The 27892-nt window shown below is 37.1% G+C and overlaps 1 protein-coding gene across 2 annotated transcripts in view; it reads right to left on the bottom strand.

Annotated features, from left to right (window-relative positions):
* Window positions 1-208: 208 nt before the first annotated feature.
* The window catches only part of LOC128235155 (peptidyl-prolyl cis-trans isomerase 1-like), a 53085-nt gene continuing 25401 nt past the window's right edge, over window positions 209-27892 (bottom strand). Inside the window, exons 2-25 of one of the 2 annotated variants that reach the window (XM_052949898.1) lie at window positions 27457-27523; window positions 24950-25024; window positions 23907-24014; window positions 23535-23579; window positions 22970-23057; window positions 21502-21531; window positions 21091-21236; window positions 20144-20324; window positions 18194-18319; window positions 17421-17511; window positions 16497-16984; window positions 15276-15326; window positions 13873-14624; window positions 13394-13526; window positions 12789-12911; window positions 10988-11083; window positions 10568-10680; window positions 8116-8378; window positions 7449-7523; window positions 6573-6670; window positions 5298-6014; window positions 4404-4568; window positions 3696-3749; window positions 209-2972 (exon numbers count right to left, since the gene is read on the bottom strand). In XM_052949898.1, coding sequence (XP_052805858.1) covers window positions 2813-2972; window positions 3696-3749; window positions 4404-4568; window positions 5298-6014; window positions 6573-6670; window positions 7449-7523; window positions 8116-8378; window positions 10568-10680; window positions 10988-11083; window positions 12789-12911; window positions 13394-13526; window positions 13873-14624; window positions 15276-15326; window positions 16497-16984; window positions 17421-17511; window positions 18194-18319; window positions 20144-20324; window positions 21091-21236; window positions 21502-21531; window positions 22970-23057; window positions 23535-23579; window positions 23907-24014; window positions 24950-25024; window positions 27457-27520 — 4242 coding nt within the window. In that variant the 5' untranslated portion in view covers window positions 27521-27523 and the 3' untranslated portion in view covers window positions 209-2812. Of the gene's footprint in view, window positions 2973-3695; window positions 3753-4403; window positions 4569-5297; window positions 6015-6572; window positions 6671-7448; window positions 7524-8115; window positions 8379-10567; window positions 10681-10987; window positions 11084-12788; window positions 12912-13393; window positions 13527-13872; window positions 14625-15275; window positions 15327-16496; window positions 16985-17420; window positions 17512-18193; window positions 18320-20143; window positions 20325-21090; window positions 21237-21501; window positions 21532-22969; window positions 23058-23534; window positions 23580-23906; window positions 24015-24949; window positions 25025-27456; window positions 27524-27892 lie in introns of both variants that reach the window. The other variant, XM_052949897.1, reaches the window with a different exon arrangement.

Below are 27892 nucleotides of genomic sequence, written 5' to 3'. Positions count from 1 at the left end.
GACGACAGTTTTCAACAAGGGAGGTAATTACTATGCGGCGACCATAAAAAAAGGAGTTCCATACGGGCATTTTATCTTCGCCCGTGGGCAAGATAAGAATTTCTAGCATTGTTAAATTATGGGATCTACTTATCTGAGGTGGGAGAATGGGCATTCTTGGTATATGTCAAAGAATCTCTGATGTCATAAATGGAGTCAAGGCCAGTCAGAATGTTTTCCCATTTATTCCACTAAACATTCTATTTCATTCGACCATACACTCACATTAGTAGGGACTTACTCCCAGGTATGAACAAGTTATATATTTTGGTCAAGAAATTGGAAGCAGTTAACATGTATTCATTGAAATTATCCCTTGGGCTTATCAGTTAAATGCATTCAACTGTTATAAGAACCAAGTTCTATTTATACAGATCTCAACAAAATGAAGACAAGTGTGTAACTGTTTTACAAAATTTAACAAAATCATTTTCATACAGTTTGATGTGATGATAAAATAAAATGGATTAGGCTTAAAACATTTCGTTCATTATTAAATACTGTAAAGGCAATAAAAAAGCCAACAAAGGTTAATATTTTATTTGATTAATGGAGTACTTTCCATTTTCGATTCTTAAATGATTCTACTTATTATATTAAGTTAAAGGAATTAAAAACAGTATGCCAGATAAGTTTAATACAAAGAATAATAATTATAGACGATGTGTTTATTGTTTTAAGGACAGGGTGCTGCAGGGGGTGGACAGGGTGCTGCAGGGGGTGGACAGGGTGCTGCAGGGGGTGGACAGGGTGCTGCAGGGGGTGGACAGGGTGCTGCAGGGGGTGGACAGGTTGCTGCAGGGGGTGGACAGGGTGCTGCAGGGGGTGGACAGGGTGCTGCAGGGGCTGGACAGGGTGCTGCAGGGGGTGGACAGGGTGCTGCAGGGGGTGGACAGGGTGCTGCAGGGGGTGGACAGGGTGCTGCAGGGGGTGGACAAGGTGCTGCAGGAGGGGGACAGGTTTCTGCATGGGGTGGACAGGGTGCTGCAGGGGGGGACAGGGTGCTGCAGGGGGTGGACAGGGTGCTGCAGGGGGGGACAGGGTGCTGCAGGGGGTGGACAGGGTGCTGCAGGGGGGGACAGGGTGCTGCAGGGGGGGACAGGGTGCTGCAGGGGGTGGACAGGGTGCTGCAGGGGGTGGACAGGGTGCTGCAGGGGGGGACAGGGTGCTGCAGGGGGGGACAGGGTGCTGCAGGGGGTGGACAGGGTGCTGCAGGGGGGGACAGGGTGCTGCAGGAGGGGGACAGGGTGCTGCAGGGGGTGGACAGGGTGCTAAGGGTGAAAAGGACACATTTGTATGGCTGAGCAGAACTTAACATTACAAATTAGACAGAAGATGTCAGGAATTTTGTTTAATTGAAGTAATATAAGGTTCAACGGCAAAATATGTGGTTTGTATGTAGTTCTTATAATCTTATTGTCAGTTTTAATTAAAACAAAAACAATATTTAACTGTCTTAAGCACTTAATTCAAAGAAGGCAGAAGAGTGGTCTCCATGAGGGTAGGGTGGGTTCAGGACCCTTCTAAAACTCTAGCATAAACCCTAGTGTAGAAGACTTCGATCTGGATTTGTAAATCAACAACCTCAAGTCATTTAAATCTCACATACTCAGATTAACTGCATAAACTAAAATGTATTACAGCACATTTTCATTGGAGCTACCAATACAATAATTAATAGTTCACACTATATATACATGTCCACAAAGTTTAAATGTGTACATGTAAACTGATAAAAACAAATACATCTAAATATGATTGACAATGTGAATTCACGACATACAAAACTCATGATGGCCAGGAATGTATGATCACAAAATGTTAGCAATCTAGATTATAACCGGGTATTTTAATTTTCCCAACAGAACTTGATGTGTGGCCAATGAAATCATTATTGATGAAAATGTTCAGAGACGCTGGCATTTCAAATCAAATCAATGCATTCACAGTTAACGATAGAATAATTAACATTGGCTTAAAGGGACTCGCTCATGTTTTGTTAAATGCACTTTTTTCTATGACAAAATAAAGTGTGGCAAATGATTAAATGTGTTAAAACTAAGATACTGAAGGTTGGAACCCTTCAACAAATGTATTTCTATGCGCAAATATTGTCTTTGAAGTCAATGATTTTGAATGTGATTGAACAAAAGGGTTAAAGGTTAAATTAACCCTTCGCTATTGTAGGAGTCCATGTGGGTGAGTGGTTTTGGTGTCACTTTTTTCCCCTTCTTTTTCTTGACAGTACCAGCTTTTGTTTGCTCCCAAGTGGTTTTGGTGTGTTATTAAAAAAAATAATCTTGACTACTGGCCTGGGTTTGCTCCTTACTACAACCAGACTTATTTAATACGTTAATTGTCTAATAATCTGCTATTTCGGTATCAACAAGTCAAATAATTCTGATATAAGTGTTCTCAGATGCATTACGGTAAAAAAAAAATGGTCCAAAAACAAGAGCGAGTCCCTTTATAACAACAGTTTGATATACATGTAGCAAATAAAACAACTCAAATATTTGAAAATCACAATTCAAGATTGCATCTTCTAAAGGTGAGTTAAATTCACTACTCATATATGGCTTGTGTAAAAATTACCACACTACTTCTTTCAGTAGAACTAATACAATATATGCTTAATACATATTCATTTATAGAATTGTCCTTGGATGCATCAAAAGGTTCTTTTAAAATCCATATCTAAAATTTTATACATAATTTATGCCCATGGCATAAAATCATCAAATCAATAAATCCCTTCCGTAACATCTCCTATCTAGGACCGACTCCTGCTGCGACTGCTAGAGCTGCGTTGTCTGTTCCGTCGTCGGCGTGGAGATGGACTCGAGTCGCTACTGGAGCTAGATTTCCCTCGACGTCTGCGTTTTGAGGGGGAGCGAGACCGAGAACTGCTCGAAGATGAGCTGCTGCTGCGCCTGAAAAACGATGCATCACAAGATTTATTAATTAATATGACGCTGCGTTGGATTACAATTGCCCATGATAATTACTTCTTTGTTTAACAAAATAATATACTGATTAAAAGACCACATGCATTTGTTTGTTCAGTGTTATCATGAGACAAAAAAAAACTCTCCATTGGTTTGACATCAATAAGTAATTGTATGGGGATGGTTTTCAGTCATGTCAATTATTTATGTGCTTCATCAATGTTTTGCCCTCAAGTGGGGGCATTGGGCTCAAACTAGAGACTTGAGAGAGCAGACGATTCCTGGCAGTTGGGATTTTGACTGTAACTGTTGTACCAGGAGGAAAAATAATTAAGTAAGGATTTAGACAAGAAATAGTGGCAATAGTTGCAAAAATTGCTGCGTATGTTAAAACAAATTTGTGAAAAATATTTATATTAAAGATTCTTTGTAACTTTTTAAGTCTGAGTTGACAAATCAGACTTTAGAGAATATGTGCCCTAATAGGAATCTACGACCTCCCAGGAGGGAGTGGAGGTATAATGCATATATAATCTGAATATTTTTAGTTTTTGAAATTAGCAAATGTACCAATGAGGCCGAGTTGCTGATAAGCCAAGAGCAACATTAATAAGTCACTTATGAAATAGAACACAACTGATCCCCTTTGGATGCTATATTTCATCCATTTACTAAAAAAATTTGAAGCAAAAAGCAGTAGACACTGACCTCCTACGTTTCCTAACGGGTGACCTTGACCTTCGCTTTCCTCGTCGTGTTCTGCTGCTGAATATAGAATATGCAAATGGAGTTTGACTTATCACTGCAATATGTTTACAAGTACTACAGGGACATAATACTTCAAGTAATACTAATGCGAATTGCACCATTTTGTTTATTTTTTATTGAGTTTTATTGAATATGTTATACCAGTCCAATAGGCCAAATTCCCACTAAAATTATTCACTATTAAATTCATGTTCATGTTTAATGTTACAGTTTCCAAGGCCTAGAGAAATAAAATTGTTTGTTAAGGGTAACATCCCCAAAATTACTAGGTAGGGATATAAAGGAGTTTTTTTTTTCAAATATACCTGATGTCAAGATAATTTTCTTGCAAATAGCCCTATTTATTGCAAATGTCACTTACATATATTGCTATTGTTATGGAGCTTTATTCTGTCAAAAAATAATGACAATTTATGTTGTTGTTTTTTTTTAAAAATGTGTTGATGGTGGGAACACAGTTTGTTTTTGTTGTTTTTTTAAATCACTAGGGTCTGCAGCTTTTATAAGGTAAGGTCGGGTTAACTTACCTGAAACAAACTATTTTCTTTTAATTAGGCCCAACATAACATAAAGATCCCTATTGACTACAATATAAAGGTACTTATCTTACAAGATCAAAACCACAACACAGTGTACATCATAACTGACCTGGATCTCCTAAGTGATCTTCGTGACCTTGACCTAGATCTTGACCTCCTGGGCGAGCGTGTCCTTCGTCTCCGTGGTGACCGTGACCTGCGTCGGGGAGGCACAGGGGAAGGTCGCCTAGTTGACCTTGACCTTGTTGAAGACCTTCGTCGTCTTCGGGGTGACCTTCAAGATAAGGTTAACATCCTTGATTGAATTTGTGAACAGAAAAAAATGTTCAAGTTGCAAGTTTGTTTTAAAGGCTGCTTAAAATTTAAACGTTTCAAAATTGTATTTTGTTGTGAATTGACCATACTTACAATTGGCATAAGTTTTCTACTGTAGTAGTCAAACGTTACATAGGTTTACTACTTACAAAAAGTTGCAAATGACATCATATGAGAATGTATGCCAATATTATTACAGATTATTTCAATGTTAAAAATGTTACATCAAACTTGAAACAAAAATTAAACATTCCTGGTGCTAATTTTAATACTACATCGTATTGATAAGTTTAAGCTGTGTAGAGTTGTAATAGGGTATTAAATTGAATACAGGAACTGGAAATATACTCTTGAGGGTTAAAATCAGGGCTTCTAAAACCTGACAATTTGCCAGTCTGATTTGATTTTGACCAAGCCAGACCCATTTCAGTAACAGAAAATTGTTAAAAAATTGGTCTAAAATCTGTTATTTTTTTATATTTATGGTCCAAAACGGCTATGTCAGTATAAATTGTAATACACAACCCTGGTTTGACATTCACACATTTCCCCCTAACACCCAATAAAAGTGACTAGATAACCATCAGATTAACGTGACCAGCTGATTTGTTTCGCTACGATGAACACTCAATGATATTTATCTATAAACGTTTTAGTTTAAAACAATATCAAGGCAAAAATATCACACCTGGCTGATCTTGACCTTGAAGATCGTGACCGCCATCTTCGAATCGACCTTGACCGTCTTCTAGGTGACCTTGAACCAGACTTCCTCCTACCTCTTCTAGGAGAAGGAGAGGCTTTCCTCCTTGATTTAGCCTCTGGCGATTTCCTTCTGGAGGTTGATGAATTTTTATCCCTCGACTTTGACCCCGACCTTGACCTTGCCCTTTTTGACTTAGGCTTATCAGCTGACTTTGATGACGATGGCAGCGGTTCCTGTTTGCTCTTCTCTGCAGCTTTTTCTGGAGATGACTCAGCTTCTTTTTTTATCTCCACTGCAGGAATTTCAGCACTAATCACCTTTGGAAGAATAGACATTGGCTTGACGACCCCTATTTGACCTTTGGAGCCCACTGGGCTGGTTTCAAACACTGATGACACCTTTTTCTCCGGTGAGATAACTGGCTTTATATCAGAAACATCACTGGATATTTCCTTCTTTATATGAATAGAACTATCCTTCTTTACGGGTACAGCGGGGTGCTCACTATTCCCAGGCAGGGGAGGAAGATCGCCCACAGGGAGGGGTGGGGCTTGATTGTCAGCAGGCGGTGGTGGTGGTGGTGGAGGGGGTGGTGAATCATCCCGTGTAGGAGAATCAGGATTGTAACTGTCCACTAGAGCCACTGGTGCAGACTCAACTTTCTTCACTGGCTCGGAACTGTCCCAACGTCTCTTTTTCCTGTGAGTATGCAAAATTAAAAAAATACTTCCAATCACATTCACTGGAAATTTACATATTATGCATATTCCATTCTAGATTTTCTGGATCAATATATTATAAATTCAAAAGAACATCATGAACACAGTGTTTTTTTAATTAAGGCAGAAAATAAGATCTCAAGTCTGAGGTCAGACTCAAGTGGCAAAACTTAAAATCTTCATTTCATTTCTTTCTAGTTGATGATAAAATTTATCCCTATTTCGAATTGTACAATTATTCACATATATTTTTGCAAAACAAATAAAATAAAGAAGATGCTTTGTACTTTTTTAATGAAAGTACCTTTATGAGTCTGAGTATAAACTTGGACATCAGACTATTCTTAATCATGACCCCTGGACTGTGTGAAGTTAAAAATAAATGTCTTTTTTGTGCAGAATTTGCTGCATAAAAGAACATGGTAAGAATGTGATCTGTACTGAACTAAAACAGCATAAGAACATGGCCTAGTTCTTTAATCTTGAGCCTAAAACAAAATGACCATTCAAGGCCAAAATAGCCTTCTATCCACCCTACCTGGCTAATTCTGACACTGCCTCCACCACTTCACTAGTTTTGGGCAGTGGGGGAGTCTTCAGGGACGACCTGCTGGTCTCATCTACATCAGTTGAGGGCTGGAAATACAGGTATTTGTTATTCATGAGAAAATATTTATCTTTGAGACAAAGTTGTTATAGAGGGAGTACATTTTTTGTAATAGTGGGAGTAGATTTCTGTCAATATTTATTATACAATGTGCCGAATGTTTACAACTTTGTTTAAGTTGTTAACAGCATGGTTATTAACTTCTAAAGGTGAAATATGAAGTGCTAAAATATTCAAACAAAACAAGGACAGCTGGAACAGATGTCTCATATCTTGTAAGACATTCTTCAGATCACAAAGAGTCCACATGAAACTTTTAGAGCAGTCAAGTTTGAAAGTTAACAAAGATGTGGTAAATAATTTAACAAAGATATGGAGTAATATCAAGTAAAAGAGAAATTAGCATGTGCAAAAAGCCCTATAAGAATCTAGAGGAGAAATAGGTCCAACGTAGAATCAACAAAATGTGAACAGAAATGCAGGGTTTCCCCCGCAGTTACATCGAATAAATGACCTACCAGTACATCCTGAAATTAGGAATTTTTGAGTCGTTTTTTTTTTTATAAATTCTTAAAATATGTTGGTTAAATAAACTCAAAAACTCTTTTTAGCCATTTATCTGTGTGCTTTTATAACTTTAATAACATTAAACTACAGTATTTCAAACAAAACCTTTTTTTTTTCAAATATAATGTCTGTTTGGGATTTATGTTCAAAATTTGGGAATATAGCCCTGTATGCACACATCATTTAGACGGGACAAAGGCATGTCAATACAGGACTTAGAATAATCAAAAGCAAGCTTACAAGTGGTATATTAACCCTGGGAGAGTCTGGGCTTTGGACCTCTGGCTCTGGAGGGGGCTGCCACTTGATGCGCTCCTGAAATTAAATAAAACTATTACGAGTAATTGCAACATTTTTGTAGTAAAACATGTTATTTATTAAAGCAGGCTCGAGTCATACTAGTATATTAACTTGTGTACAAAATTATGATCAATTTCTAAACAACTTTTAATACAGCCTTTGAAACAGATTCAATTTTCCTAACATTACCGTAAATCACTGTATAAAGGACACAATTACCACCTCACACACAGAAGAATTCCCATAAACAAATGCCTGTGCCTTATCTATTATACTTTTAACATTTCCAAAGTCCATTTCAGCCCAAAATTACTTAAATAGAGAATAATGGAAGAAAGTTGTTTGTTGTTTGTTTACAATTCACTTTTATTTTTCCTATTTTTTATTGTGTCCTATTTATGCTAGTGTCCTCCTATACACAGTGATATACAGTAATCAAAACACCACATTTTGTTAAGGAAAAGCCAGAAAGCACCATCTTATTATATACATTATACATGTGTTTAAAGGTTGCAGACCAAATTGCATTTACAGGCCTTTATTGCTATAATCCGCATTAAAACTCCAAAAGAAAACCTAATATTTTATCATTAGCTCTAAAATAAACCTCAATTTTCTTTTTCTCCTTTTCCTTCTTTTCCTCCTCATTTTCCCCTTCACTCTTATCTTGTGACCTTGATCTTGAACTCGACGAGCTTGATGACCTTGAACTGTCACTACTCAATGACCGTGACCTCTTAGGCTTGCTCTTGCTCTTCTCCGCAGCCTTAATGGGCCTGGCTGTGACATTAGGGTCGTCCAAGTGGTACTGGATTTTCGAAGGGAGGACATCGGATTTCAGTTCGGTTTGAGCACCAGGCATGGCAATGTCTAAGAAAGAGCATAACACAAATTCTTATAGGCTATAAATGTATCACATGTGTTCCGAAATATTTTCATTTTCACATGAATGTGTTAATTCATAATTCTGTTTCTATCAAAATTATTTTTTTGCTGCTAAATGATGTGCTCCCATTAAACAGTGTATGACGATGACATCACTTCCTTTCTATGATTGTTTTTTAATAACTAATGAAACCATAACGCCTAAACGTTTAGATAAAAAATAATTGTTTGTGTGATTATTTTAAAGAGAGAGTAGAAAGATTAGAATGATTACGAATGAACACAAGTCCCATAATGCCAATTTTGGCTTCTTTAAGGCAAAAAATTCCCATGTGCACAACTTCATCACCTAAATAACATTCAGCCAGGTTTCTTGACTCCATGTGATATAGTTTTAGAGTTTTGAAATGCCAATAGGGCCATAACATGCAGCAGACAATGAAACCCAAGGTGCACAACTTCATCACCTAAATAACATTCAGCCAGGTTTCTTGACTCCATGTGATATAGTTTTAGAGTTTTGAAATGCCAATAGGGCCATAACATGCAGCAGAAAATGAAACCCAAGGTGCAAAACTTAATCACCTAAATAACATTCTACCAAGGTTTTCTTTGAAATAGTCTTGAGTTTTCAGAGACACAAGTTCACATAATTCTTACGGACAGACACACGGACAAACAAGGCTACATGCCCCCCACCCCAATCAATTTTTTGTAGGACCTTAAAAATGGGCACCTTATCCTTAATTCAAGATATTTGAGACATGTACAGCTGGCACTTAAAAAGTTATCCGGCAATGAAAATTAAAATACTTCAAAGACAAAACATATAAACTTGTACATCTATCCATTACAAAAGGCAAATTTTTTAAGGGTTCAACATTGGATTTTGATCAAACCTCTAAAGTCTTAAAGCTGTGTATTTACATTTTGAAGTCATGCATGATTAACATGATATTAGCTATGCTAACAAATGTTTGCTAAGATGTAAAATTACATTTCAGCCAATCTTTGAGAGAATGGACAGAATTCAGGATACGCAAATCAAGCACACGGTATGAAATTTTTTGGTGTTGAAATCATTTTGTGATCAAAACGCGTAGCTGCTGAGTTTGTTTACAAGTCACTCTACACACTTTCCACCTCTTTGTTTCAGTTTGTTCCAAGATTATATTAGCTTCATCAATGCATTTATTTTTGCTATATTTTGATCTTTTAAAACTGTTATCTTTTTGTTTCGAGGACCCAAAACTTACCAACCAGATGATGCTAAACGTAAAATCACTTTGGCATTGCCTTATTTAGGACAATGTCAAGTGTAAAAGAAACTAGAAATGTGTCCATAGGACACGGATGCCCCCACTTCGATTTTTTGTCACAGAAAATAAGCCATAATGATTATTCAGGATAATCTGAGGGCCCTAACTCCTAAATGATTAAAGCGATTTCCATGGCTATCGAACTTGATCAAGATATTATGGTCACAAACATGTGTTAAAAGTTTGGTGAGGATTGGACAAACAGTTTTCAAGAATTAGATCGGAAACAATCTTCGGGACGTATTTTTCAAGTCTTTTTTTGCAAATAAAGGGCCGTAACTCCTAAATGACAAAAGCGATTTCCATGGCTATCGAACTTGATCAAGATATTATGGTCACAATCATGTATGTAAAGTTTGGTGAGGATTGGACACATACTTTTCAAGAATTAGATTGGAAACATATATTTTTGAAGTATTTTTGGCAAAAAAGGGCCGTAACTCCTAAATGACTAAAGCGATTTCCATGACTATCGAACTTGATCAAGATATTATGGTCACAAACATGTGTTTAAAGTTTGGTGAGGATTGGACAAACGGTTTTCAAGAAATAGATCGGAAACAATCTTCGGGAATTTTTGGCAAAAAAGGGCCGTAACTCCTAAATGACTAAAGCGATTTCCATGACTATCGAACTTGATCAAGATATTATGGTCACAAACATGTGTTTAAAGTTTGGTGAGGATTGGACAAACGGTTTTCAAGAATTAGATCGGAAACAATCTTTGGGACGTACGTACGGACAAGGGCAACCCTATATGTCGCCACTTTGTGGGGGCATAAATATGGAACAGAAGTTGCATAATTATACTAAAATGGGCAAAAAGTCTTATTTCCTTAAAAATATTCAACCTACCGGAGATGTCCATCTCTGGTGACTCGGTAAGCACTGGGTACATGTCAGCGTCCCCGGCCCCAACAGTGGCGCCACCTAGGTACGGGGCAACAGGGGGGATAACTGCCTTCTCGCTGAAACAGAAACTAGTGTTATAACATCATCCTCACACGCTTTACAACAGAGGTATTTACAGCCCATGACTATAGAGATGAGATATTCATCTCGGAATGGAAAAATTCTAGGTTAAATTGAAATCCTTTCAATTAGGTCTGGACAAATTGAACTATTCTCATGAAATATTGGATAACACTGTGATTTGAGGGGTACAGAACCATGAAAGTCTTATAAACAACCGTCTTCAGAGAACCCCTCAAACAATAATAACATTATGAAAATCCCAATAACATTATAACAATCCCACAATCTTCCTTTCCGCACCTTTTATCCTGGTCCCCGTCCCCTGATTTCTTAAGTGGCTTCATTCCCGGCCTCCAGTGAGTGGGTGGGGGACTCTCCGACTGCAGACGAGCAATCCTGAAATTGGAAATGTTCAATTCAGCCAATGATATAATACAGGCATAATATTATATCTTGAGTGGTTAACGTTTAATAAATCATGATTGAGAGTTTTTGTGACTAGGATTACATGAATAAACCAATCAAGCTAACCACTAATCACACATACTTGAGAGGTCTGTTACGAGCATTTTAATGATTTCAACTTGTCCAGCATCGCAATTTATGCTGTCCAATCAGAATTTAATAGCAAAGAATTTAAAATAGGGAAAATCACAACGTCTGATTTCGTTATGAAACCAGCCTATATATTTATGATGTACATCAACCAACAAGACTGGTTATTAAAATCCTGTTGGCACTTGATATGATAGTCAGCGCTTAACTTGACTTAATGACAAAACATGCCTGGATAGTTAATTTACTCAATACTAAAGACCTTATATGATTATGAAAACAAGAGCACCACAAACATATGCCTACACTCATCTAATTGTTATTGTTTTTGTTATTTTCAGTTGGTAATGGGTGCACCTCAATAAATAATGAAGAGTTATGGTCCTTGCTTCACATGTTAATATGCGTATTGTGTCTGGCAACAGGTGTACCAAGTTTCATTTGAATTTCTTGATAATTTTATTTTCAGTAATGGCCAAGGTAACAAGCTTTTGCTTGCCGATGCCACCTGGGCTATTACAATACTTTGTCTAACTTTTACAAAACAAGAGGCACATCAGTGCCTGTGCTCCACTGGCCAAAAGGTTCAAGCAAAGACCACCTAACGAACATTTTCGTCAAGTTTCATAGAAATACAATCATCAATTTTTGAGAAGTTATTTAAAAAATTTTTTTACTTTAATAGCTCTGGCTGCCATGTTGTGCAGTGGACCGAAATGATTTGGGCAATTTGAGTAAAGGAGCACCAAACAAACATTTCTGTCAAGTTTTATCGAAAAAAGGTCATCGGTTTCGACGACAAGTCGTATAAAGTTTTTTTTATTTTTTAGCTCTGGCAGCCATGGTGTGCAGTGGACTGGAACCATTTAACAAATTTTGGTTAATGACCACCCAAGGAACATTTCTGTCAAGTTTCATCAAAATCTGATCATCGGTTTCTGAGAAGATGTTCTTTAAAGGTTTTTCTATTTTTTTGCCCTGGCAGCCATGTTGTGCAGCGGACCGGAACCATTTGAGCAATTTTGGTTAAGGACCACCCAAGGAACAATTCTGTCAAGTTTCATCAAAATCTGCCTATCCGTTTCAGAGGAGATGTCGTTTAAAGATTTTGCTATTTTTAGCTGTGGCGGCCATATTGTGCAATGGACCAGAACCATTTGAGCAATTTTAATAAAGGACCACCCAAGGAACATTACTGTCAAGTTTCATCAAAATCTGCCGAACCGTTTCAGAGGAGATGTCGTTTAAAGATTTTGCTATTTTTAGCTCTGGCAGCCATATTGTGCAATGGACCGGAACCATTTGAGCAATTTTGGTAAAGGACCACCAAAGGAACATTCCTGTGAAGTTTTGTCAAAATCCGCTTATCAGTTTCAGAGGAGATGTCGTTTAAAGTAAAAGTTTACGCACGCACGCACGAACTCACGACGGACAATCTGTGACGACATAAGCTCCATGGCCTTCGGCCAGTGGAGCTAAAAACGGACCAGCTAAATATGACACTCTCAATAGGTATAGTGACAATTTAGATCAACTCAACACTAACCTCGCAGCCTCCTCCATTTTTTTCTTATCAATGCCACGGTCCCTGCGACGTCTATCTCTTGACCTCGACCCAGATGAATTACTGGACGATCGACGCCGGAACCCATACTTGTCTGAAGGTCCCCTGTAATACAGATTGTGTATTTCTAAGCTGTGATTGACCCTTGTTATACAGATCTGCAATACAGATGGTATCAATACTATCTTATTGTGTATTTCTCCTTTGTGATTAACCCCTGTAACACATTTTAAACAGATGCCAATGAGTGGTGCCAATAAGAGAGTGGCTACCTATTACTTCTTAAAGGCAGAGTAGTGGCACATTTATACATGTGCATATTGTGTACAAAATGTGTACCAAAGTTCACGTGAATATATAAAGACTTTAGCTTTTGTACAACAATGCCTGCAACACCTAGTCTAGTCTATCATAATAGCTCAATACCCCCAATAAACAGACGGGCTAAAAAATGGAAGACAATGACATTTATAATCATTCTACTATTAAGACACAGTGCAATATACACAACATGAAGATTTCTATCTACAAAAATGTTTAAATCCCCCCACCCGTTCCCCAATCTGAAACCTCATCAATTCACATACTTTCTTCTGCGTGACCTTGATCCCGATCTACTGCTAGATGAACTTGATGACTTTCCTTTCCTCCTTCTGTCTCGGGAAACTGACCTTGACCTTCGCCTGTGGTTCCGTGACCTTGATCGTCTTGGGGATCTAGGTATTTGATTTGGAATTGATGAACTTCAAGATTAGGTACTCAGTCATAGCATTTTGGAGCACTAATTTTAGAAAGTTATTTCACTGAAAAGTGAAAATTATATCATAAGTTTCCTGGGCCATATTCAATAAATGTCTTGGATTGATATCGATGTAATAACTAGCTTATCAGCGTGATTTGATTTGATTTTTATTGTATTTCCAATAGAAAATAGAAAAGAACAGCATTTACAATACCTAGAAATAGACTGATTATATCACTGTTACTATATTTTAAAGGAACGCCTATTTTCTGTTCCTAGATGTAGTTAAACAAATTAAATACCCTCAAAACATTACATACCTAGATCTTTTTGGTGATCTCCTAGGTGACCTCCTCGGCGACCTCCTTGGTGACCTAGATTTTTTTCTTGGTGACCTTGACTTTCTTTTGGGAGAATCTGACCTTGACCTTCGTCTCCTTACCGGTGACCTTGATCTTTGTCTCCTAGATCTTACAGGGGACCGGGAGGGTGACCTTTTCCTTACAGGGGACTTTTCTTTATTGCGCTTACTCTTTTCCAGGGACGGCCTCCTTCTCTTGGGTGATTCTGACAAGGAATCCCTCTTTTTCGCCTTCGGAGGCGGTGAATCTTTTTTCTTGCTCTTTTTGCTTGTTTCTGTGACAGTAACAGACACTCTCCTAACTGGTACATCATCTTCTGAGGAGCTTTCACTTTTAGTTGGTTTCTTCTTTCTCTTTACCATAACTGTCCGCTGCTCCTCTTCCGAAGACTTTGATGACTCATCGTCACTTGAGTCACCTCTGCCCTTCTTAGCTTTAGCCCTTCTTTCTTCTTTGGCAATCTCTTCTCTCAGATGCTTAGCTCTAGATGCTAGTGCAGCTCTTCGTAATTTTTCTGTTTCAGAATCAGATTCATCGGAATCTTCAGATTTACGTGCCTTGTCCGACACCTCTCCCTCCTCTGAGGTGGATGGTTGTCTCCGCCTCCTTGCTGGGGGCGACTGTTGTCCGGACGACCGTCTCTGCTTCCGGATCTTGTTACGTAAATCTGTGACCTCCTTGTCACTGCCTTCATCAGGTCTATCCATGTGGGCCCTTGAAGTAAAACAGATATTCCATTATTTACCATAAATGAAAGAACATATGGTATTCTTACATAAGATTTTTTTTCCATATTCAAACTTGTCCGAGTAATTACTGGGACAAACATCTTGACCAAGTTTTGTACTTTTGATTGCGGCAAAAATGTGACCACTGGAGTGTTAACAAACAAAGTGTGGACGGAAGACAGACAACGGACATTCATCGATTCCTAATAGCTCACCCTCAGCCTATGGCTAAGGTGAGCTAAAAAGGTACATCCCAGACACGAGAAGCGTCCGGACACACAAACGGACTAACGGTGTTATTTTAATATGGCCACCTACCGTGTTTAATTTGAAAGAAAGGTGCAGAAAACATAGTTTTCTGCCTTATAAGACAACAGTTGATCACTGTAAATCTTAGGGCCCACCAGTCATTTAATATGCGTGTGTTTTCAGCTATTAAATACACGGTTACAATCTTGTTATCAATAATTAATATATTCCATAAATGCATTATTTAGTAAGCAGTGAAAGGTTAATCACTCAAAATTTATGTTTTCTTATACATGTGTATGCTTTCTATTACAAGTGTGACTTTAATACCCAATCGTTACACATTTGCCATCCACCCAAGTACAAAAGATAACTTTTTTTAACATACCCTTTGCTATCACTCCTTGATTTTTTGGAGACCTTTTTCACTTCCTCTTCACTGAAAAGAATTAATTATAAATTCTGCAATATGTGCTTGAAAGATAAGTGAGCACCATCACAGAAAATTGCATCAATCTGGGCAAATGAAATATCTTAAGTCATTTCTAAACTTAAATCACTTTCCTAATTCAAGTATCTCAATGGTCATAGGATATAAAACGTAATAATTTCTGAAATACATTATTTTATTGACCTTAAAGAACATACTTTAATGTTAAAAACATTTGTACATTTCTTTTCAATTGACTATGAACATTTTAAGAAAATGACATTAGTTAGGAAATGACTTAAGATGCTTTATGAATACCGCCCATGATTTGAAAAGTAAACTGAGCAAAATTAGCACTTCCTGCTCGCAGACATTTAAAGTAAACAGGGTTGAGAATGGGTCAGTATTCATAAAAACATCTTATCTCTATTCTTAAGTCATTTTCTCTTAAAGATAAGTGTTTCACTGGTCTCTATATTATAAAATAACTTAATTATATCTGAAATACTTCATATTTATCAATTTTATGTTATATTACTTATATTATCTTCTTCAAATTTCACTATGAAAATTTAAGGTATTGAATAAAGTTAAGAAATGACTTAAAATGTTTTATGAAGGGCTTTATGCCCCCTTAAGCTCCAGTAATTGAAGCGTTTTAAGAGCCAAATATTGCATTTAAACCTTTCTTAGGGTTGAAACCTCATTGAACAAAGGGCAGGGTATTGCAGAAAAGGTGTGAAAAGGGTAAATCGTATCGGGCTGTGAAAAACATAAATTTTATATATTTTACAAAATATGTTACAAATGTTTTTAACTGAAGTGGTATTAGGAATAAACTACCAGATACGTTAAGTTTGTAGATGTTAATAAGGATATAATAATGTTAGGAAACATATTAAAAGAAGTGTTCTATTTATAGAACACATGTAGGAACCCGAAATTGTCAGTCATTGTTGGGGATTTATAAGTCTGAAAGCACTATGGTGCTTAACACCACACGCAACTCCCTGCCTTAAACATTATACCCGGATTTATATTAATTTCAAAGAACACGAAAAAAATCCCCAAATATTCATGGGATACTCTTAATCCTGAGTATAGCTTTATGATAGTAACAATGAAGACTTTCACTGCAATGGTACACAATAGATTTAAGAAGAATTAAAATCTACACACCTGTCATCTTCATCCTTCATCCTCCTCCTATCCCTTCTCGTCTCCAACTCCTTGTCCTCACGACCCCGTCTTTCCCGCCTCAACTCTTCCCTCTCGGCACGACCCTCCTCCCTGTCCATTCTCCCACCATCCCTGCTGCCACGCCCACTTCTCTCTTCATCTCTCTGGCCACGCCCACCTCTAGGTTCATCGTCCATACGCGCCCGGCCCCTTTTTGGCTCATCATCCATGTGCGCCCGGCCCCCTCTGGGCTCATCATCCATGTGCGCCCTACCCCCTCTGGGCTCATCATCCCTTCGGCCCCTTCCCCCTCGTTCTGCCTCTCTTCCACCTCCCTCTCTCTGTTCCCTCCCACCTTGATCTTCTTGGTCTTTGCCCCCACTCCTGTCATGCGCCCACTGGGGCTCATTCTGGCCAGTGTTTTGGCTGTGTGTAACTCTACTTTCCTCCTGACGCCAATGTGGCGGGGTCTGACTTCTCCTGTAACGCTGAAAATCAAATATTTAAAAAGATATCAACCTTAAAAGCAGTAATGGTCATTTGAAGTTATTTTTAATTAGTAGCACCAGTTTTGATTTGTGATGAAAAAATAATATTAATAATATTATACACATGTATTCTATGGTGCATAAGTTAAACACCTGGGTTTGATGAAAATGGATTATTTATTTATAATTGATTATTGGCAATATAAAATCATCACTACCAGTTATCTATACTTTTAGTCAAAATCTCTGACTCTAATTTCTCCAGCAATCTATAGTCCCTCATAACAGGATCAAGCTAACTCACTGTCTTTTCATTTAGTATAAATTGTGTTTATTTCTCCTTCCAAAAGGTCTTCAGACTATTTAAGGAAATTATTTCAAAGATAGTCATGATAAACTAAGTAATCGAGACCAAAAGCATATTCATGTGTCTTACCACAGAGCCCCGTCCCTTTATTTTCTGCCCGTCTGCCGTATATCGGATCCTGGTCCTTGGCTTTTCTTTCCTTGCTTCTTCCTTTTGGGCTCTGAAATATAAATATCATGTAAATTGTTGCCTTAAAACATTTATAGAACATTGCGTATTTAGTGAACCTTAACAACTACATAACATGGTTAATTCCATCCCTAAACCCTAAAATCAGAGCTTTAAAAGATTTTTAAAAACCTAAAGTTGAGTTAATGCCAGTGTTTTAACTGCTTTACAGAATCAATGAACCAAAACACTGAATGAAATCATTAAGGCCTACTCAAGAGCCAAGAATCTAATCATTTGTCTAGCAACATCTTGTTTTTTTTTAAATAAGGCAATGCAATTCCAAGCTTACAACAAGGAGCTCAAAACTCTGTGTAAAAATAAAAATAAGATCTGTGTTGCGCTAAGCTCACAATTTGAAAAAATACAGGATAATCGTATATATATTTCAGTGCATGATCGCAATACATTTCGTCGAGTGAGCACAAAAAGCTATATTTCACGAGTGCCATAGCCAAGAGTGAAATATTTACTTTGATGTTTATGAGGTGAAATATATTGCTATCTTACACTGAAATAAACAATTTTTCCATTTATTGTATTTATTATATGCCTGAAAATGATATAAAATGACAGTTATGTTTGAAACAGTGAAATATGAATTTTATTACACTGATAAATCTGTAAATCACCGGAAAGCTTATTATAAAGATGTATTCTATCTTGCGACTCACTCTTCCTCTTTCCTGTCCCTAGAGAGGAACTTGTTCTGCGGGACATCCGGAATCTCTTCAGGCCTGATGTTACCAAACACTGTTGCCGGCTCAGCTTCATCCTTCACCTCTCCCTCGTCCTCCGAACTAGTAAATAATAAATTTTTTAAAGATTGCTTCGTAATGAAAAGCAACTTTAAAGGGCCACAAGCGCATTAAAGGTTTGACGGTCTGGACCGATTTTGACTTTGCCAGACCGATTACAGTTGCAGAAAATGACAAAAAATTGGTCCGAAAATTGTTCTTTTTTTAAGTTGTAAGGTTTGGAAATTTTTGGAAACAGTTTTTTAATAATCACTTCATTTCATTTATAATGGCCTTCATTGTAATTTCTTTGCTGGTAAACATGCCTATGAAAGCAATTGATTCTTAAATACAAGCATTGTTGTCATTTTAATCATAAAATCTGAGGTAAAATACTATACTATACTCTTCAACCTTCTTTTTTTAATTTTGTGATTAGAATTTTTTATCAACATTTGAAAAAAACAAGAGATGTTTGTCAAACATAATGCCGCACCCTGAGCACCATGTTGTCAGGATTATATGGATGGACAATTGAATGAAATATGCATGGACCAAAATGATAGCTGATTTGTCACTGACATAGGATGCCGTTGAGGCAGTTTTAAGATTATGACCATTCAAAGTGTGAGGATAGAGAGTGTTATGATCAAGACCTTTGACCTCAAAATCCATAGGAGTCATCAGCTGGTCACCAAAAACCTAAATGTCAAGTTTGAGGGCCATGGGTGCAGGCTTTGACTAGTTATCACACAGACAAGCTTTTTTCGTTCAAGGTCACTGTGACCTTGACCCGATGACCCCTAAAATCATAAGGGGTCATCTACAGGTCAGACGCAACTCTAAGTCAAGTCTTGAGGGCCATGGGTGGAAGCATTGTCGAGTTATCACTCGAAACATTTTCGCATTCAAGGTCACTGTGACTCCTAAAATCAATAAGGGTCATTTACTGGTCAGGCCCAACTTCCATGTCAAGTTTGATGATCATTGGTTCAGGCATTGTTGAGATATCACTGGGAGAAGATTTGTGACCTTGACCTTGGCCCGATGACCCCAAAGTCAAGAGGGGTCATCTACTGGTCAGGCCCAACCTTAATGTCAAGTTTGATGACCATACGTCCAGAATTTGTCAAGTGTGCTTTCAAGGTCACTGTGACCTTGACCTTTGACCCCTAAAATCAATAGGGGTCATTGACTGGTCAAGCCCATCCTCCAAGTCAAGTTTGAGGGCCATGGGTGCAGGCATTGTTGAGTTATCACTCGGACAACCTTTTATCATTCAAGGTCACTGTGACCTTAACCTAAGGCCCAATGACCCCTAAAACCAATAGGGGCCATCTATTGGTCAGGCCCAACCTCCAAGTAAAGTACTAGGGCCATGCGTGCAGGCATTGTCGAGTTATCACTTGGATAACTTTTTTGAATTCAAGATCACTGTGACCTTGACCTTTGGCCCCAAAAAACAATAGTGGCCATTTACTGGTCAGGGCCAACTTCCATATCAAGTTTGATGACCACAGGTCTAGGCATTGTTGAGTTATCACTCGGACAAGCTTTAAAATTCTTTTACCAATATTTTTTTGACCTTGACCTTTGACCCTAAGCCCTTAAATCAATAGGGGTCATCCACTGGTCAGGCCCAACCTTCATGTCAAGTTTGTTGACCATAAATCCAGGAATTGTTGAGTTATCACTCGGACAACCTTTGGTCTACTGACAGACCTTCCGACTGACTGACCGATATGTGCAAAGCAATATACCCCTCTTCTTCAAAGGGGGCATAATAAATAATTGGGGTATTGTGAATTTAGTCTAATATTCCTTGTGGAAATCACCGTGAAATTCCCCTCAATTTGCAAAATAATGCTTTACAATCACATTTCTAACCTTGATTCCTTCTTTTTCTTCTTTTTCTTGTCCTTCTTTTTCTTTTTGCTCTTCTTTTTATCTTTTTTCTTCTTTTTCTTTTTCTTCTTTTCGTCATCGGAGTCACTAGACTCAGAGCTTGCGTCACTTGCGCTCTCGGATGATTCATCCTCGGATTCCTCAGCTTTCCTCTTCTTTTTTGCTGTAAAATGGGCTATTTTTGTGAATATATGTAATCAAGAACCAATGAAGTCTGAAATCCTCAAAAACATACGGAAAAAAACGAGAAGCAAAAAAATAAATATTTAAGTAATGAAAGGGCAATAACTCTAAAAATACCAAACACAAAATAATGTTTCTTTTGCACAACACTTCTCAAAAAAGTCAATAAGTGTATGAAGTTAATACCTCATAAACATATGGAGTTAATGGAGAAAAGTAGACTTGTCTGTATGTCCTAGGACGGTCAGACGGCCGGTCCAGACCAGGTTAAATATCAATATCTGTATACCTGTATACCGTTTCTTTATTCATTACAACAGTGTCTGTTAAAAGCTTCCCTTCTGAACATTTCATATAAATATTTGCAGCTTAATAGGCTATCAGTCTGCATTCGGGCCTATAACCTTACTAAATTCCCAGGCCCAAATTTGTTTCATGGGCTCTTAAATATTTGTAGAAAAATAACAAGTGGGTTTTTTCCACTTTTAAAGGAATGATGTTGTTAAGGTTGTTAACATTAACAAAGTTCTGAACAATCGGCCCGTTACAGAAATGCATGTACAGAACACATCATCTGGACTTCAGCCTTCATCTGCAGTCCTAATTTCCCACAGTTTGTTATAGTGACAGAGATGGAGGCACATCTTTTCTTAGTCCATATCAAAATAGGGAAGCTTTTCTTGGGAGTATATTTATCATATATACTGAGTACATGAGGATAATCGAGCAGTAACACATTCCCATACCTTTAGCTTTCATCTGCAGCACGAGCTCCCCACAGTTTGCGATGGTCACGGGGACGGTGGGGCGGTTTTTCTTGTCTGTCTCCAGGTTCTCAATCCGTTTGACGTGTTCCTGTCCACTGACCACTTGGCCAAACACCACATGTTTCCTGCAAAACAGAGAAAAGTACATGTCAAACCAACACCCAATGCATCTGTGTTATAAACAAAATAAATAAATATAAATAAACAAATGCACTTACGGTACCCAATCCATTAGAAATTTGAATACTGAACAAGAAGACCAAATTGTCATTTGGCTTTAGAATAAAACTGCAAGCATTTTACAACTGTGTTTCCAAAATTGTTCTTATTTTTATTGTATATTGCCTTAACCACATGGCTGTCACAAAAGAAAAATGGTTGGACACTTACCCATCTAAGTGTGGAGCCGGCTTTGTGGTTCTAATAACGGCAACATGAAAAAAGAAAACAGAAGTCCTGCGTTAATTACTTGAAGCAAACATTTACTTGCACAATAATCACAAATATAAGAGAACTCAATTAGTCCTGCTAAATGCAGACGTGATTGATTTGAAATGAACATACCCGTAATCATGTCAAAAGGGACATCTTATCAAATTTTCAATACACTCATCGTACAATCGCCTTTTCAATTGAAATTTGTGATCTTTTTTTGTTTTGTTTTCATAAACTTGTTGACAAGATGGACACAATGAGTCTGCGATTTATCTAGACACAGGTAAGCTAAGTGGTTAGACTTGAAACATAGTAGGACAACGGTTCAATTCCCGTGCTGGCTTTACACTTTTTCAAGCTACGTATAGCGACATGTAAAGAAGAACCTTTCACATTGCAACATATTCGGACTGTTAACAAAATACAGGTGTAATCAAAGAATATGAACATTTGATAAAAGTACAGTTGTACTAGATCACTATTTCATAGACATTTTGTTGCATGTTTCTATTCTACATATATATTTTTTCCCTGAAAATGTTACCTCCGCTGCTACTCCAGGAGATGAAATCTGTATAATATTAGGCAAATGTAAGTGAAAAATGCCAAATCAGTAACATTTTATTTCTAAATACAATATTCTTCACAAAATAAAACTCATTTTTCCACAATATTGTTTTCTTTAAAACATGTTTATAGCTCCATTGCTGTCAAAAATGACATTTGAAATAGATTGTGCAAAGAACTATTTAGGCTACAAGAAGCAAGAAAAAGAATTATAACATTTTTGCTTTATAATACCTTTTCATCTGCAGAATGTTTTGTCAAAATGAGTATGACATTGCTTTGATCACCCATTAGCAAACCATCTGCTTTTTGAATGCTTTTGGAATGCTTTTGGCTAGCATAAAACCATTCCTTACCTGTATCACCAGCGTCTGAAGTAACATACTAGAGATTGCCTTAAATATATGATCACTTGCCTTAAATTCGTAATTTTTTGCCTTAAATTTGTGATATTCATGCTATTTTTGTTGCTGTTTGTGAACGAGACCATTTTGAGGGCTAATTGCCAGGCAGATGTAACTTTAAAATTGAGTAACAACCTTTTGTTAGAAATACTGCAGATCACAAGTGTATCCATTAAACATTGGGAGCAGTAAAGATTTGCAACAATGACATTAAAAATATCGCTAACTTTAACAAAGTTCTAGACAATCAACCCATTGCTGTATAAATATAATATTTTTAATAAGTCATTCAGCAAAGTTTGGAATTTGCTAAGTGATCAAATCAAGGATATTCGTGTAAACAAAATCCTTGGGATATTAAAGCAATCTGCAATACCACATTTCATTAGTCTAAACCTATTTAATGCACCACTACAGTACCAAAAATAAATGACAATGAATGGAGTACTTACATAAAGAACTGTGAACCATTTGTATCTTTACCCCTGTTGGCCATAGACAACAGAAAATCCTTAGTATGCTTTTCAATGAAGTTCTCATCTGAAACCATTTACGATCATTATAATCACATTGTAAAATGTTGTAAAGCATTATAAAACAAGATGGTGCATGTGAGTTTGGTTGGTGGTCACCCAGTCGGACAAGTGGGTTTTGTCTGGGTTCTCCAATTTCCCCCGGGTTCTCCTGTTTCCCCCACAACAGAAAACCACATTGCGCCAACAAGAGAGACTAAGTATAGGTAATTGTAACTTTCTTCACAATTGTTGCAAAAATAAATGTTTAAACTTAACAAAATTGCTGTGGCATCAATGCTGTTGTTGTTTTTCAGTAAAACAGTTCTAGACAATTATTTAAGCCAGAGAAATGGTCCATACATGTGTGAACCATCTCTGGCAACAAGCGTACCAAGATTGATTTTGCGAAACTACAATCATGTACATTTTTGAGAAAAGGGACAAAACTGTTTAATCTTAACACACCTTTACTTCATGTAATTTAATTGCAACTGAATCTTACCAGCAAACTGGCCTCCATAAATGGATTCACCGCCAGTTCCATCACCTGTAAATCAAACAGGGAAAATGAACAATCATGGCAAGTGTGATGCCCTAAATAAAATAAATGAATCATTTTCTTTGTGTTTTGGATCTTTTAAATTCAATGTCCCAGTCAAATTTGAACATCATAATCAGCATTTTGTAAGATACCAGTATACAAGCATGCTAATGCATTGAAATTGAAACAATAAAAACTAGAAGACTGTAACAAAACAAACTAATAATATATGAAGTCACATATAAAAACCTGCACATTTGTAAACAGATAAAGCTTGAAAACGGACAACAATGTTGTACCACTAAATAAACAAAACAAAGCAATGTGCCTTACCTTTGGTGAAGTCCCCACCCTGGATCATAAAGTCCTTGACAATACGGTGGAAGGGGGCGCCATTGAAGTGGAGGGGCAGGTCACTCTTCTCACTCACTCCACTTTCTCCTGATATAGCATCATTAAAAACACCGGTACATTGTACTGAATTAATGTCACATAAATATCATCGAGCTCTCATAATTTGTTTTGCTTTAACTTTGACTTAACAGCTGTGGATTGTTTCAGTACATAACTGGTTGGCAAACAAAATAGTACGGAGGAGTTAAACTGGTTGCAAGAGAGTTTATAGATCTTCTTCGTCCTCAATATATTGAGCTTGGCACTTTAAAGAATGTATGTAGCTCAACGAGACTAGGCATCATTGAAACATGATCATATGTAAACACAACTTGTTTTGAAATAGATCCAGCAGCTGTTGTTTTCAAAGCACATACAGAAGCTACACTGTTTATTAGATTTCAGCCAATCCAGTGCCGGCCAATCATCGGCAACCTGGTGGTAAATTCAAACTATAAAGCAACAGCAAAACTCCTTTTCTGACAGACACATTTCTGGCCTAAGAGGGAAGTTCATATCTTCCAAAATGAAGAAGATTTTTAGAAGTTATTGGAAAACATTTCAGAGAATTTTATGATATATATTTATATCTGTTTCATACATGTAAACTCTACCAGCGGTAGGTAAAATATACTGCTTTTGAGACCCCTCTACAGCCATACCGCTTTCCCGTCGAAATCTACCCCTATTGAAAGCTCTTTTAAAAAATATAAAAATTATATCAAATTGGCCTTAAATTTTCTTTTTTTTTTCTATCAACCATGCTAAATACCCTATTAATCTGTCAATTTAAAGAACATGGTGCAATAAACAACTTGTCAAATCACTCTTGGGATGAGATCGTTGCTAAGTTACCAGTATGGTACAAAATACCACTAATCAGCATTCTTTGTTAATTGGCATTCTACTAATATATTACACTACACCAAACATTCATCAGTTTTAATAGACATGTCTTTAATTTATGTAACTAAAAAACTCACCTGTACAAAGTGCTCGAAAGTTTTCACATGTTTTGGGAGTGATATCAGAGTACAGTTCAAAAACTATGCGGCCAACTGAAATAAAAAGTTAAAAAACAATAAAAATATAACATCATGGCACTGCATTTAAAAAGCATGTAAACAAATAGCTTATTAATACATTGTTCAAAATTTTGCTGTTGTTGCAATGTAAACAGTGGGAAAATGGTCTGTTGTCATATTACTTTGGATCCCAACATCAACTTTTCGAAGAAGCGTCAATATTTTTACCTTTATTCTATGCTTATGATTCTTCGAAGACATTATTTTGGCAAACTTTGACCGATTCAGAACACAACCAGTCAGTCTAGCTGTGTCACAGTGTATAAATGTATTTCGTTCAGTCCGGTGTAATGTCGAACTCTGTAGCAATACTTCTCATCAAGAACCTTTCTATTATGTAGTCTATAATGTACTGTGACCAGTGCAAATTATTTCCTTAAACAAGAGGACCAAAAGGGCCTATGCTCTACTGGCATGGCTCTTGTGGTCATTTTCAATCCAGAGCATGTATGTTTGAGTAATAAATAGGCAACAAATATATAGTTCACTTTTAGTGTTTGGGTTAGCTGAAAACACTGCACGTTCAACATCTGAGTACAGGAAATGTTGTAAGCAGATTAGTTGCATGAACTATTTTAATATGTGCCAAGTAAAGGTAATCTGAGGGTAAAAAATATTTGCTTTCAAAATGTACTCATCGTCAAAATTTCATTTCTGTAGCTTTAAAAATAACAAGAAACGCCGCAATGCGATGAAACCAGGTTTTTAATGATTGACAGAAGAACTTCAGCCTGTGTCTGTTTTTCTATTTTTAGTAACAGTGACCTTGAACCTAGGGACCCCAAATGATATCCATTGAAAGGTATCCATAAACTATTCCTTTATACCAAGTTGTGTCAGGATAAGTCAACCCTTACTTAAGTAATTCAGTTTCAACCTTTTTTTTTTTTAGTAACAGTGACCTTGACCTTGAATCTAAGGAGCCCAAACACAATCCCATGAAAGGTATCCATAAACTCTTCCTTTATACCTGGTTTGGTCAAGATATGTAGACCAAGACTAAAATTATTCAGTTTCAACCGTTTTTCTATTTTAAGTAACAGTGACCTTGACCTTGAACCTAGGGACCCCAATCGCAATCCCATGAAAGTATCCATAAACTCTTTCTTTAGACCAAGTTTGGTTAAGATATGTCAACCCTAACTAAAGTTATTCAGTTTCAACCGTTTTTCTATTTTTAGTAACAGTGACCTTGACCCTAGGGACCCCAAATGCAATCCCATGAAAAGTATCCATAAACTCTTTCTATAGACCAAGTTTGGTTAAGATATGTCAACCCTTACTGAAGTTATTCAGTTTCATAGGTGAGTTTGACGCTGCCTGGCCGCCCGCCCGCCCGCCCGCCCGAACAACGACTTTCGCCATTCTAATAACCAGGTTTCACTATGTGAAAACCTTGTTAAAAAGTCGGTCAAAGTCAAGGATATCCGAGGACAACATTAATGCTTGTTTGCAAAACTGTTCACATGGTCAAAATTTCATTACAGTAGCTTTAAAAATTAATTAATAAGTAAGTCAAAAGGGGTGGGGCCAGCTTTTGTCCAAGGGGCATTATTTCAAATGTTTTCAATTGCATCATATGATGCTCCACAACAAATATCAAAGGTATGGGCCTTGTGGTTTGAAACAAGAATATTTTGAAAATATTTCTTAAATAAGTCTAGGAAAATTGTGACACCAAGGTTTTGACCCAAGGGGCATAATTTGAACAACCATGGTAGTGGACCACTAAATAAAGCCTTGTTCAAAATAGCAAGGATTTGTATAGTGGTTTCAGAAAAAACGGTTTTTAACATTTCCCAATTTAAGGGGGGGGGGGGGGGGGGGGGGGTCCGTCCCTGCATGGATCTGGCTGGTTTTCGAAAGGAACCAAGCTCTAATGGATATCTAAATACTGTACAAGTTTCATCGAGATACAATCAAAACTGAAGACTGTATCGTGTTCACAAGCTAGTGTTTAAACGATAGCATTTTTTTATATAACAAGGGCCATAATCTAGGCATGCATGGGCAGATATGGCTGGTTTTCGAAAGGAACCGAGCTCTAATGAATATCTAGATACTGTACAAGTTTCATCGAGATACAATCAAAAATGAAGACTGTATCGTGTTCACAACCAATTGTTTACACAATAGCATTTTTTTATACTATCAAAGGCCATAATCTAGGCATGCATGGGCGGATCTGGCTGGTTTTCGAAAAGAACCGAGCTCTAATGGATATCAGGATACTGTACAAGTTTCATTGAGATACAATCAAAACTGAAGACTGTATCGTGTTCACAAGCAATTGTTTACAGACGCACAGTCGCACATACTACGTACACATTACCATCGCATAAGCTCTTCTGGCCTTTGGCAAGTAGAGCTAAAAACAACAACTTCAGAATAAAAATCACTTAAACCTTTTTCTCCATCAATATCAACATCGAAGAAGCATCGTGGTCTATGCTTTGGTGGTTCTTCCATTCTCTGAAAAAACCCAGATGTATAACAATAAATTTTTGGTACAATGTGGTGTGTAATAGTTCGAGCTGATCAACTGATTTCAAGTTAATGGTTGAATTTTGAAGGTTGTTCATTTGTTCAAAACTGGCAAAAAGCTTACATGAGCAACAACTGATATCTGGGTCTTCAACATTTTTGCATTAGCATAAACAGGTACGGGAAAGTGTTAGTTTTACTGATAATCAGTAAATCTACTCTCAGTTTAACAGCAAATTTACTAATCAATGCATTGGTAATTCTATTGATACTAAATCTAATTGAATTTTTTTTTTTGCTCTTTCATATTTGTAAACAGTTGTTTAGATATGTCATATGATGAAGAAAATGATATTC

Source organism: Mya arenaria, chromosome 5 (genome assembly GCF_026914265.1).
Source record: "Mya arenaria isolate MELC-2E11 chromosome 5, ASM2691426v1".
NCBI classification, from domain to species: Eukaryota; Metazoa; Mollusca; class Bivalvia; order Myida; family Myidae; genus Mya; species Mya arenaria.
The sequence above is the reverse complement of the archived record's forward strand: the minus strand, read 5'-3'. Positions and strand labels throughout refer to the sequence as shown.